This window comes from Chamaea fasciata, unplaced genomic scaffold (assembly GCF_029207755.1).
Source record: "Chamaea fasciata isolate MVZ Bird 193981 ecotype frontalis unplaced genomic scaffold, bChaFas1.0.hap1 SCAF_27, whole genome shotgun sequence".
Taxonomy (NCBI): Eukaryota; Metazoa; Chordata; class Aves; order Passeriformes; family Sylviidae; genus Chamaea; species Chamaea fasciata.
Window position 1 is genome coordinate 3,617,798 of NW_027094112.1, and position 11,667 is coordinate 3,629,464.

The following is an 11,667-nucleotide window of genomic DNA, read 5'->3' on the forward strand; positions in this document are numbered from 1 at the left end:
TCCTCTGCCACCACCCCACTCTCCGTCACACAGCCCAGGACGCCGACGGAAACCTGAAATATAATCCCTTCCTTTCTATTTTTTACAAAGCTTATTACGTGGGAGGAACACCTTTGCCTGGGGGCGGCTCTTCTGCTCATTTGTTACTCGAAGTAGTAATTTTTCCTGGTCAGACCTGTGCTGCTGTTCCTGAAAATGCCCGCAGGGGATCCTCATGTGCCGTCATTCCTCTGCTCCCCTGTCATTCCTCTGCTCCTCTTCCTCCCTTGGGGCACAGCGTTGCCTGCAAGGGGCTCACAAGTCAGCCAAGGACAGCTCATCAGAGCATTGCCCCAGGCTGCCTGCAAGGATGTGGGGAGCAAATTTCCGTCTGTATACTCCAGCCAGGAAGTCAATCAAAGTTAATTCTGGAAAGAACCTTCCATTAGGCATGGAGATCCCATCATTAGCAGATCTCCTCATCACAAAGTGAAAATCGCTTAAATAAAATGAGGGCTGTGACTGCTGGCAGGGCTTGAGGTTTGTTCTCATGTAAAAGCAAGAGCTAGTTTATAAAAAATTTTGAATTTTGGAAAGGAAAAAAGCTGCCATGAAGAATTCCAGGAAAATAATGGCTGAAATTACTGTTCTCCTTTACAAAAGCTGTAGAAATTCTAATCACCTTTGGTAAGGTCTGAAATTGTGAAAAAAAAGAAAAGAAGAGAAAAAGAGAAGAGAAGAGAAGAGAAGAGAAGAGAAGAGAAGAGAAGAGAAGAGAAGAGAAGAGAAGAGAAGAGAAGAGAAGAGAAGAGAAGAGAAGGAAGGAAGGAAGGAAGGAAGGAAGGAAGGAAGGAAGGAAGGAAGGAAGGAAGGAAGGAAGGAAGGAAGGAAGGAAGGAAGGAAAGGAAAGAAAGAAAGGAAAGAAAGGAAAGAAAGGAAAGAAAGAAAGAAAGAAAGAAAGAAAAAGAAAGAAAGAAAGAAAGAAAGAAAAAAAGAAAAAAAGAGAAAAAGAAAAAAAGAAAAAAACATGGACATCTCTGCTTAGTTTGCAGTAACTGAAAAAAAAACCTCCTCTACTCATTGTGGGTGTTTTCCTCATTTAAAAAAAATCACACAGTCACGGGATGGTTTGGGTTGGGAGGGACCTTAAAGACCACCTCATTCTACCTCTCTGCCATGGGCAGGGGCACCTCCCACTAGACCAGGTTGCTCCAAGCCCCGTCCAACCTGGCCTTGAAAAATGAAGCACCATATAAATCTTGATTAAATGATATTAAATATTTGCTTTGCAGTAATTTTATAATTCTTTGGCAGAAAAAAGACCAATTGTGACCAGGCTGCAGGTGGGCTCCAGGCTGCCCTGCCTGACCCTGATCCCTGGCTCCAGGCAGGGCCTGGCCACCACTGTGGCACCAGAGCACCCTGGCTTCGCTTCCTGATGCCAACTCTAACAAAGGATGGGCACCCACAGAGCCACCCCACAGTTCAGGAGTGTTGAATTTGCAGTGTCAAGATAAAATCCAACTTAATGAACTTGCCCAAATGGCAGAAGCAGTATTTGTGAGCCAGGCTTTACCTGACACATTCTTTATGCCACGTGTCCAGGTGACCTGGATGCCAAACCCAAAGCTGAACCACACATGGGTGAGAGCCAGCCAATATTAGCATTGCTATATTAACGTTATTAATAAAATGAAAGATTCAGATGATGAAACATTTTAATTATTTCCCTTCTTCCTCAATTCAGCATTCCAGAACTAAAACATTAGTTTAATAAACTTTTAAAAAGATCTTTTCTATTGTCCTTTCTAAATTTAACACCTTGATTGTATTGGAGAGTTTTCATGGTGCTGCCTGGAACTGGATCAGACCTCTGTAGGTCATGTATCTCCTGAAATTCTCTCCATTACTGTTTCAGAAATTTTATGAAACATCCTGTGTGGCAGTGAATATTCAGTAAACTGCATGTTTGGTGTCCAGGAAGTATCCTTTCATATTTTGGATAAATATTTGACTATTTTGTCTACCCTTGAAAGCAGCAAAACAACCCAGACCTCGGCAAGGAGATGTTTTGATGGAATAAAGAGAAGGGATAAACCAGCCCTGGTACATTCCAGTGCAAAATTCCTCTGTGCTCTCCTAGAACATTTGAAGTCTAAAGACCCAGACCAGGGGCTCACTCCACCAATGGCCAAGTGGAATGGAACAGACCATCACTGCACGGCCCAGGGTGGTCTCCTGGCCCTGGTCCCAGGGACTGAGGCCAGGTGAGAGAGGGGACACCCTCGCTTCTGGTCACAAAGGGGTCGAACAGGCTCTGTCAGATAGGATGCCTTTCCCACAGCTTTCACTTTCCGGGTAGACTCGCCCACGCCGGGGATGGATAATTGCTGTGGTGTTTCATTCCCCGGGCACTCTTGGGTATCGTCGGGTTTTTGTGTCACTGTTGTTGGGTTGTCATCACAAGTCAGACCTGATGATTCAGGAAGTAACATTTTTGATGTAGTTTTGAAACACGCTTCTGTTAACCAAAGCATCTTTCTGTTGTGGGATTTCTGGAGACAAACGCCTTTGGGGAATTATTTCCGGCTGAAAAAAAAGAAAACACCTCCTAGCCAGGTCACAAGGAGGAAGAATAAACAGCCCTTCTCCAGTGGCACAATCCACAGGGACTGGTATAAATAGAGGACCAGGGGACAGAGGGATCAGAGTTGGATCCTGCAGCAACCTGAGCACTTGCCTTGGGCTCTGTTGGCTCCGCACCCACACCATGAGCTGTACTGTCAGGCAGGTCGTCACCACCTGCACCCAGGGCAGGGGCAGCACGGGCAGCAGTGCAGCTGGCGCCGGCAGGAGGGTCTCCTCTGCCTCCTCGGGGAGACACGCTGCCTATGACTTGGGTGCTGTGGTTGGCAACTTCTCCGGTGGCAGTGTAAGTGAAGGATTACTCGGGAAGCAGCTGAGCGCCGGCAGCGCGGCTGGTGGGAGCTTCGGAGCCACCCAGAGGGCTTGTTCTGTCCTGGGATTCAGCGGCGGAGGCATCTGCACTAGAGGCACTGGCGGCTTCCCCAGGGCTGGCGCTGGCTGTGGGGATGGGATCCTGTTTGCTAACAACGAGAAGGCGACGATGCAGAACCTCAACGACCGTTTGGCCTCGTACCTGGACAAGGTGCGGCTCCTGGAGGGGGACAATGCCGACCTGGAGTGCAAGATCAGGGAGTGGTATGCCAAGGTAGGGCCCAGCTGTGAGCCACGGGACTACAGCTGCTACCACAAGGAAATCGAAGACCTTCAGAACCAGGTAAACCCTTGTTCGTCAAGAAAATCCTAATATTTCTTTGGGTTCTGCTTTCACATGTGCACAAAGCCCTGCCAAAGGGCAGAGGCAATGGCTCTGGAGGGGCAGCTGAAGCAATGGTTTATATGAAATGATGGTGCGTGGGAGGGGGATTCTGCATTCACTGAGCATTGACACTTCAGCAAGGCTGGGTCCACCCAAGCTGGCACATGGGTTTCCCTGCTGTGATGCCACATAATTGATTAATAACCCAATATATGGAATAATTATAAAATACCCCAGGTAGTGTTTTGTCCAGCGTTTTCTGGAGGCAGAAGAAGCTGCAAACCCACGTATTCTTCTTACAATTTCTTTTCCAGATCCTGTGTGCAGCCATGGAGACTAACAAAATCCTTCTGAACATTGATAACAACAGGATGACTGCTGATGACTTCAGAGTGAAGTGAGTATAGTCCCCTGTTGGCCCATGGAAGGGCAGGTGAAGGGTGGTGATTGGGAGATCCCAACCCTCTGCCTGTCACACTGTGTAGTAAAATGGATCTCTGATACCTCTGGCGATGTTCATAGCACTGCATGTCTGAGGCGAAAGAACTTGATCCTAAATTTTTCCCCCAACCTCAACTGAAGGCCTTGCCCTGCTTTGCTGACATGCTGACCTTTGTTTGCTGCCTGTGGTTTAAGGTACGAGACCGAGTGTGGTCTCCGGCAGAACGTGGATGCTGACATTTCCAACCTCCGACCCGTCCTGGACCAGCTGGCCAGCTGCAAGACCGACCTGCAGCTGCAGTGTGAGGCTCTGACAGAGGAGATGTGCTGCCTAAAGACCAACCATGAGGAGGTCAGCTCTCTCAGGGAAATAAGAAGAAGGAAAGTTCTCCCAGGGGTGGATGAATATTACTGATCAAGTCATACATTTCCTGCAGGAAATGAGCTGTCTGAGGAAACAGGCGACTGGGGATGTGAGTGTGGAGGTCAATGCCTGCCCTGGCCCAGACCTGAGGAAGATCCTGGAGGATCTGCGGTGCCAGTATGAGACGCTGATGGAGCGCAACCGCAAAGAGACGGAGCAGTGGTACGCCTGCAAGGTACCATGTCCTGCAGAGCTGCACCCAGCTCTGCCCCTAGGGGGAAAGGGAAAAATGAGGGATTAGGAAGCGTCCTAATAACAGCAAGTGTGTCACAGGTGTGCTCAGATCTAACTGTACTGCCTGATGTCCATGTTCTGTACGTGGTGGAGGGGCCACCACATGGTGTCACAGAGAACGGAATAAACAGAGTGACAGCCTTGGACATGCTCAGGGCACTGTGGGGTGTGGGGAGGTCCTGGACACCATGAGATGCAGTGGGGAAGTGAGGAAAGGGCTGTTCTTTTCTGACCTTGCAGGTGGAGGAGGTGAATCTGGAGGTTGTCACAAGCAGCCAGGAGATCGAGTCAAGCAACAAGCAGGTCACTGAGCTGAGACGCCAGCTGCAGGCCCTGGAAATCAATGTACAAGCCCAGCTCACTATGGTAGGTGACGCCACAAGGATTCACAGCTCCAGCTCTCGAGACCAGGGTTGTACCTGTGTCAAACCCAGGTACCTGTGTGTTTGTTCTATTATCAGAAAGAAAACCTGGAATCCTCTTTGACGGAGACCGAATGTCGCTACAACAAATACCTGTCTGAGCTGCAGAACCAGATCTCCTGCGTGGAGCAGCGGCTGGCTGAGATCCGAGCGGAAATGGAGTGCCAGAACCAGGAATACAAGACCCTCCTGGACGTCAAGTGTCGCTTGGAGCAGGAGATCCAGACCTACCACTGCCTGCTGGAGGGTGGCCAACATGACATCATGTACGCAAACAAGGCTGGGTACCCTAAAATCTCTGTGCTTTGCTTTACAGAGATATGAAAATTCGTGATCCTGGTAGGAAAAACAACACTGTGGTGAGGAACCAGTACTGACCTGTTACCAGACGGGGCTGAATAGAAAACCATGAGGCATCTGAGAATTTGGCTCTGATAAATGTCCAGGAAGCACACCAAAGACCATTCTTGGGCAGGGGAACTGGCTGGGAGAGTCCCCAGAGCTGTCCCAACCCCGGCACAGTTCAGCAACTCTTTAAGGACAGCTTCACCAGGAGCTGGGCAAACAGTCGTGTAACTGAGTTTTATTGGTTTGCCAGAGTGAGACAGGATTAGGGACTAGCAGCTAAATTAACTGAAACAATGAATTATCTAAACATTTTCAGTTTCACACAACAATTTTAATTAAAGTTTTGGAAAATTTAATTTGTATGCAAAGCAGTTGGCTCTGCCCTGCCTTCCATTGACTGAGGTTTTGAAACAGCCAGGCTGTTAATTCCAGACATGGCTGCACACACACAAAACTGCCCTGAGCACCCACTTACTCCTTTTGTTTTGTTGGAAGAGGAGGCTTTGGAATGGTGGTGCCCTGACGTGGGTTCCCCTGGACTTTCCAATCCTAAATTATTTACACAAAAAAAATCAGTTTTTGTTCCAAAGTGCCTATTGCAAGGGCTGAGGTGGCACTGTTAGTGCTTGCCCGGGGTAATCCTGAGTGTCAGATGGAAAAGCATCATCTGCCAAAAGCCAGGCGGGACGGAGGTGGATGGTGGCTGCAGCTGACCCCTCCGGGCTGGGAGGGGGAACGGCGGCTGTGACTGAAGCTAAAGCCAGTGCGGAGGGCAGGGGGAGATCTCCGGGGTGGCAATGCCGGGGGGTCTGTGTGTCCAGAGCTGTCTTTTTCCACAGAGGGTCGGCGGGGAGAGGAGTCGCTGCCACGTCAGCTGGGAGAAGTGCGGGGCTGAAAGGCAGCCTGTGCCAGCCCTGCCTGCCCTGAGCCCCGCACGGGCCAGGGTCTGTCAGGTGAGGGCACCTCCAGGGAAGTGGGACCATGAAATGCTTCTTTAGTGCTGGGTGCCTGCGGAACAGGAGGATGAGAGGTCTCCGGGCTTTTCTGGGTGATGAAGAGAGGCTGGAGGGGCTTTTTCCTGGAGAGAGGCTGGGCAGGGGTCAGACACTCATGATCACAGCTGTGTTGGTGGTAGGGCACTGGGATTAACTGGGCCGTGGTGGGAAGCAGTGATAAGGGATGCAGCTGTGGGACATTTATTTATAAACCTCTGTGCAGAAATTGTTTGACACTGGGGGGTGCCCAGCAGTAAATGTGTGTTTAAACAAGACTTGACTTTCAGCACAACATGGGAATGAGGAACTGGCAGAGGAATCAGTCAGTCTTTCAACAGGGATAAAATTTAGCAAAGCTGGAGAGAACAGGGAAAAAGAAAGTTCAGTACAAGAGCAAAGAGGTGTAAGAGAAAGGCACAGGATGCAGATCTCCCTGAAAAAAACAATTCTTTCTGCTCTCCTTCAGGTCACTGCAGACCAGAGAGTCCCTGCCAGCCTCACTGCACATCCCCTGAAGAGCTCTCTGAAGAAAAAGTCTTCTGGAAAAACAAGGCAAAAATAACCTGGGAGTTCTCAGTTGTGCTCCAGCAGCAGTCAGAGGGACTCTGCAGGACAGCACCTCCTGGCCACCCCACTCTGATCCCACCACTGCCCCTCACTCAGGCTCCCCTGGGTTGTGGCCGTTTTCTAACAGTGACCGAGGCTTGTCTCCAATAAAACTTTGCTCCTGCTGACACAGCCTTGTCATAAGAAATAATTTCTGCAAATAAATCAATATGCAAGTATTTAAAAAAATATTTTATGAATCCACCTCCAGTCTCCATCCACACAGCAATCACTACAGGGGAAAAGGAAAACAAGTCATGTTCCCATCAGTGCTCCAGCTGAACTCAGAGGCTGAGGATGGGGATGGAGGGTGGAGAAGGACCAGCTGATGTTGCGCAAAGGGATATTTGCTACCAGAGGAGGAAGCATGAGCTAAGACATGAAGCAGAAGGTAGTGAGGAAAGAAACACCCAGGGAGGTTGGGCAGAGGGCAGGGAAGGAGTCTCAGGGCTGTCTGACTGACAGTCTGCTACCAAGAGAGACCTCAGAAAGAAAACGAGTCTTCACTAAAGCAGGCATATGCTAATATAATACAATATAATATAATACAAACCAAAATAATATATTATAATATAATATATTGCATTGTATAATGTAATACACAGCACCTGTGAGTTATTCCAGATGCACACTAACAGGATAAAATCAAGAACAGCAAGTTTTCTCAAATAATACCAAAGCAGGAATTTTGAAAGCCAGGCTCTGTTGGACTCTCCACACCCTTCTGGTGGAGGAAAACAATTCCCAGAGAAAACACTAAATAAAGAACCTTTAAATGGTTTTGTAAAAAAGGCAAACAGGAAGAACCTGCTGGCAACATGTGGGAAGATAAAAGGGTGAGACAAATTAATATGTGGGAGAGAATTTTTTTAAAAGTGAGACACAATAAACAGACAGAAAAAAAAAAGCTGCTGGTGTTTTATTAGCCCAGAGAAATGAATGACAAATGCATTTAGGAACACGACTGCATTTTGCTGTGTGTGCAAGCCAAGGCTCAGGATCCAGCCTGTCCCTCCTCGCTGGCAGCCGCATCGGAGTGATGGGTCGGATGGGCTGGGAGTGGTGGCACAACCCTTGCCCTTTGTTGTGGGGCTCTGGCAGCCTTTCTCTCATGGAATGTTGGATGGGGTTTGATGACTGACCTTAGACAGAGGCCTGACATGAAGGCTTCTAGCAATAAGGCTTTGGCGGATACGATGAGTCTGAATTAGTGCCTGTTTCTAAAGAGAGAAACAGCTCAGATGGTTCTGGAATGGCCTCTTCCTGGGCCCTGTCCAGGACACTTGTTAGCCCTGTGAAGTAATTGCTCTAATGAGCTCCTGGACAAGCTCTGTGTTACTTTCCCTGCTCAGTTCTGCATCTCCCATTCCTGCAGCACTAATTACGCTGAGCATTTGGGGGTGATTTAACCCACCTCGGTGCTGACACGGCACCTCTAAGGTCACTGCATTGCATCTGTGCAGAAATACAATGCTGCCTTCCCTGCCCAGTGTTTGTAACCTGGACAGCGACGGGAAATGGTGACAGCTGTGGAGACAGCAGAGGAAGAGACAGGGAAGGGAAGGTAAATGAAATGGGGAGGACACGGTGCATGGAACAACTCAACAGGAGTGACCTTGGACCTGGACTGCACAGCAGCTCACGGGCTGTGCAGCTCATAGGAGCTTGTGCTGTCCTCTTGTAACATGAAAACCTTGTAAAGCAAGAGCAAACGAGTATCTCCAAGAGAGAGACTTGGGCTGAAGGTACAGGATGGAGATAGGAGCCCAAGGATACAAAGAGCAAGGGTGGATGCCCCCGAGAGAGGCAGGGGTGATATCAGCACTCAGGCTGGTAAGCAGACAATGAAATGCACTGTGACAGCTCCAGCAGATGTGTCTTTGTTGTAAGAGAGCAGGAAAATGAGAATTACACCACCATCAGGAAAAATCCCTGAGGAATTAACACACCAGCAGTTTAAGGGATCAGTGAAGAAATAGGAAGAAAACAACTAGTTTTGTAAATTACCAATGCTGGAAATCAGCCATGAGTTCCAGACTGCACAGCACAGGCAATTATCTCTGATTACAGGCAAGGTGCATTTGGAAAAGCAGGCCATATTTTGGTGTGATGCATAAACTGTAATTTCTCTACAAAAGTCGGTTTTACACAGTATACAGACAGGTACAGTCTAACACCCACAGTAACTATTTGTGGGGATTAGATTTTTGTTTGTTGGCTTGTGTAACATTTGTAAAGAATTAGAAGAGATGAGCAAACTGCTGCTGTAACCCAACCGGAGATTTCTCAGCTCAGTACACTGAATAATATAATCTAAACTGCCTGTATGAGCCACATCTTGAAAGTGTATTGAAATTAAGAGACTTTTTAGTACAAGTACGATATAAGATGAAAGAAGACAGTCTGGAGAGTTCTGGCTGCCCTGCACCTCTGCCTGCCTGGGTCTGTTGCACCACTGGATGGTGGCTGAGTGCAGGAAGCACCTGAACACTCCAGGCTGTCAGGCTGTGACCTGATCCTGTGGCTCTGCAGCAGAGACCACAGGCTGAAGCCTCGGTTTCCCTCCCATCCTACTCTGTGCTCAGCTCTTTGTGCAGAGTGGAATTGCTGCATCACCCATCACTCTTCCCATCTGTCCTAAGAAATTCTCCAGGACTCTTCTCTGCTGTGATAATCTGCAGTGCCACCAGAGACACACATGCTGGAGGCCTGACTGCACTGTCAGCACCTGGCAGGTCCTGGAAGAATCTCACACTGTTCATCAAGTGAATCAGGGGAGACTGAACTTCAGTAGGAAGAAACCTGGTTGTGGCTACCTCCACATCCTGTTGAACTTCTCCTTCAACACTGCAAATGCTCAGTCCGCAGATGTGAACACTCAGCAAGAAAGAAGCAGGAGCAGAGTCATTCTCTCAGTCTCCGAGGTGTATTTAAGCCTGTGCTGTTACCAAACCCACTGTGGTAATTATTTCAGTTGCCTTACAGGATTTGGCTAAACATGGTGGTATAAACCAGTGAGTCACTAGCCAGGAAAACGTCGTGGTCTGCATTTGAAAGATGGGAGTATGGGGCCTGGAGCCGGCTCAGTATCACATCAAAGGACTGTTTAATAAGTGATGCCTAATGGCCATTATGCAAATTATTAATGGTAATTACAAGTGACAAGATAAAATCATATTCCAGTGTGGTTGCACAAACATCACTGAAGCAATGCTTATGAAAGCAAAGTTCTGTGGAACCAGACACACCTTTCTTGTAGTTAACACAAGAAAACATTATCAGCTTTGATAAGCAAAGTGAGGTGAGCATGTGGAGCCAGGCTGGGCACAGCGACAGCCACAGCTGCCACAGGACCAGACTGTCCTGCCAACAGCACCCCTTGGGAATGCGGCATCCTCCTGCCTCCTCCATCCCTGTGCACCAATATTCATCCTTATCCCCTCTTCCTCCACTTTCTTCTCGTCCATCAAGCCCACAAGACTCAGCAGCACTGGCACTGATGTTGTGTGCGACCACTGCTGGTTGTCCTGGCCGAGGGCCTGTTGTGGCTTCTTGCACCCAAAACCAATTGTTTCTTCCAGTCCCACACTGAGGCTGTAAATCCTTTCGGGACACGTTTATGTCTTAGACTTGCACAGTCTTTTTCCCTGTGTTCTGCCTCAAGGCTGTGTCCCAAGGCTACAGGAATACAATAATAACAAAAGTGGAGGTAAAGAAATCAGTTCAGTGGGGGGAAAACCCAGTACTGAGGGAACACAGTGTGTGCCTATCTCGGTGCCGAGCCCTGCAGTCCTGACATGGCCATGAGGAGAGAGACAACACCACAGTTTGTTTTTAAGATACAGCCAGGTTAGCCAGTGACTGGCTTCTGGGTGCATTTGCTGTATCAAACACATGTTCCATGCCCCAGTGAAATTGGCAGGAGCCCAGAAAAACTCCAAAGAATGGAACTGCATCCCAAATATGAGTTCTTTGGAAGAATTGTATGGTCATACCTAATCTTCACTGGTAAAATGGGATTTGAGAGTCTACAGACCATTATTCCACCAGGACATGAGTGAAAGGTTGTACAGTGCTCCTGCTGTTTGTTTTTTGGAGCAAGACATGTTCCTTCTTCCCATCAGAGAACTGAAGGAAGCAGGGGTGGGAGGTCCATGCCCACCCGTAGACAAATGCCCAACATCTGCAGTGTCTCCTCCTAAACCCAACACTCTGCAAGGGAAAGAAAGGCACCCCCAGCCCAATCCCTGCAGGTTGCTCTTGGGTAACTCCTGAAAACCTCTTCAGCAGAAGCGAAGCTCCAAGCATTAAATTATATTAATTTCTGTTGGCTCCAACAGCCACACCCTGTCTTCAATTATGTTCCTCAAAATGACGGATAAAAGCCAGATTTGCTCCCTCTCCTCCCTTTTGCTCATGATTTTCCCGACTGTGAGTCTAGGCCATGTGGGGAGCACCGGGGCTGTGTCTTGAGGGAGGACGGACTTGTATTTCAGGCACTGCAGTCTCAGCAAGGAATCCAAGCTCCGACAGACTTCAGCTCTGTCCTTAAGCAAGTTATTTCCCTGCACCATATGAATAATGAATATTCCTAGATGCCGCCAGCCTTGGGTAGGCGGCTTTTTATCATTTTTGATCTAAGTAAAGAAATAAATTATCCCACTGGAGAGTGGAAAGCTTTAACTCATGCTGGTGTGAAGACAATCCTATCTAAACATGCTTGGGGACACTCTCCTGCTATGGTGACAGCAGTCACCAACTTTCCATCAGTAAAAGTGGCTGAGGGTATGAGTGTTGGTTTTCTCCTCTTCCTCCCAGAGGTGATGCTGCTCTCAGAGCTCCTTCAGTGCCACCCTCACTCCCAACAGGGATCTA

The 11,667-nt window shown here is 48.4% G+C and overlaps 1 protein-coding gene across 1 annotated transcript; it reads left to right on the forward strand.

The window, feature by feature from the left end:
- The first annotated feature begins 2,749 nt into the window (after positions 1 to 2,749).
- On the forward strand, positions 2,750 to 6,118 carry LOC136301741 (keratin, type I cytoskeletal 19-like). Its single transcript, XM_066204935.1, has 7 exons — positions 2,750 to 3,280; positions 3,637 to 3,719; positions 3,959 to 4,115; positions 4,201 to 4,362; positions 4,662 to 4,787; positions 4,883 to 5,109; positions 6,031 to 6,118. The coding sequence occupies exons 1-7, from the start codon at positions 2,750 to 2,752 to the stop codon at positions 6,116 to 6,118; spliced, it is 1,374 nt and encodes a 457-aa protein (XP_066061032.1).
- Positions 6,119 to 11,667: the final 5,549 nt, after the last annotated feature.

Coding starts and splice junctions, on each gene's coding strand:
- LOC136301741 (XM_066204935.1), top strand. CDS start 2,750: ATGAGCTGTACTGTCAGGCAGGTCGTCACCACCTGCACCCAGGGCAGG. Junction 4,116..4,200: donor TAAAGACCAACCATGAGGAG/GTCAGCTCTCTC, acceptor CATTTCCTGCAG/GAAATGAGCTGTCTGAGGAA. Junction 4,363..4,661: donor AGCAGTGGTACGCCTGCAAG/GTACCATGTCCT, acceptor CTGACCTTGCAG/GTGGAGGAGGTGAATCTGGA.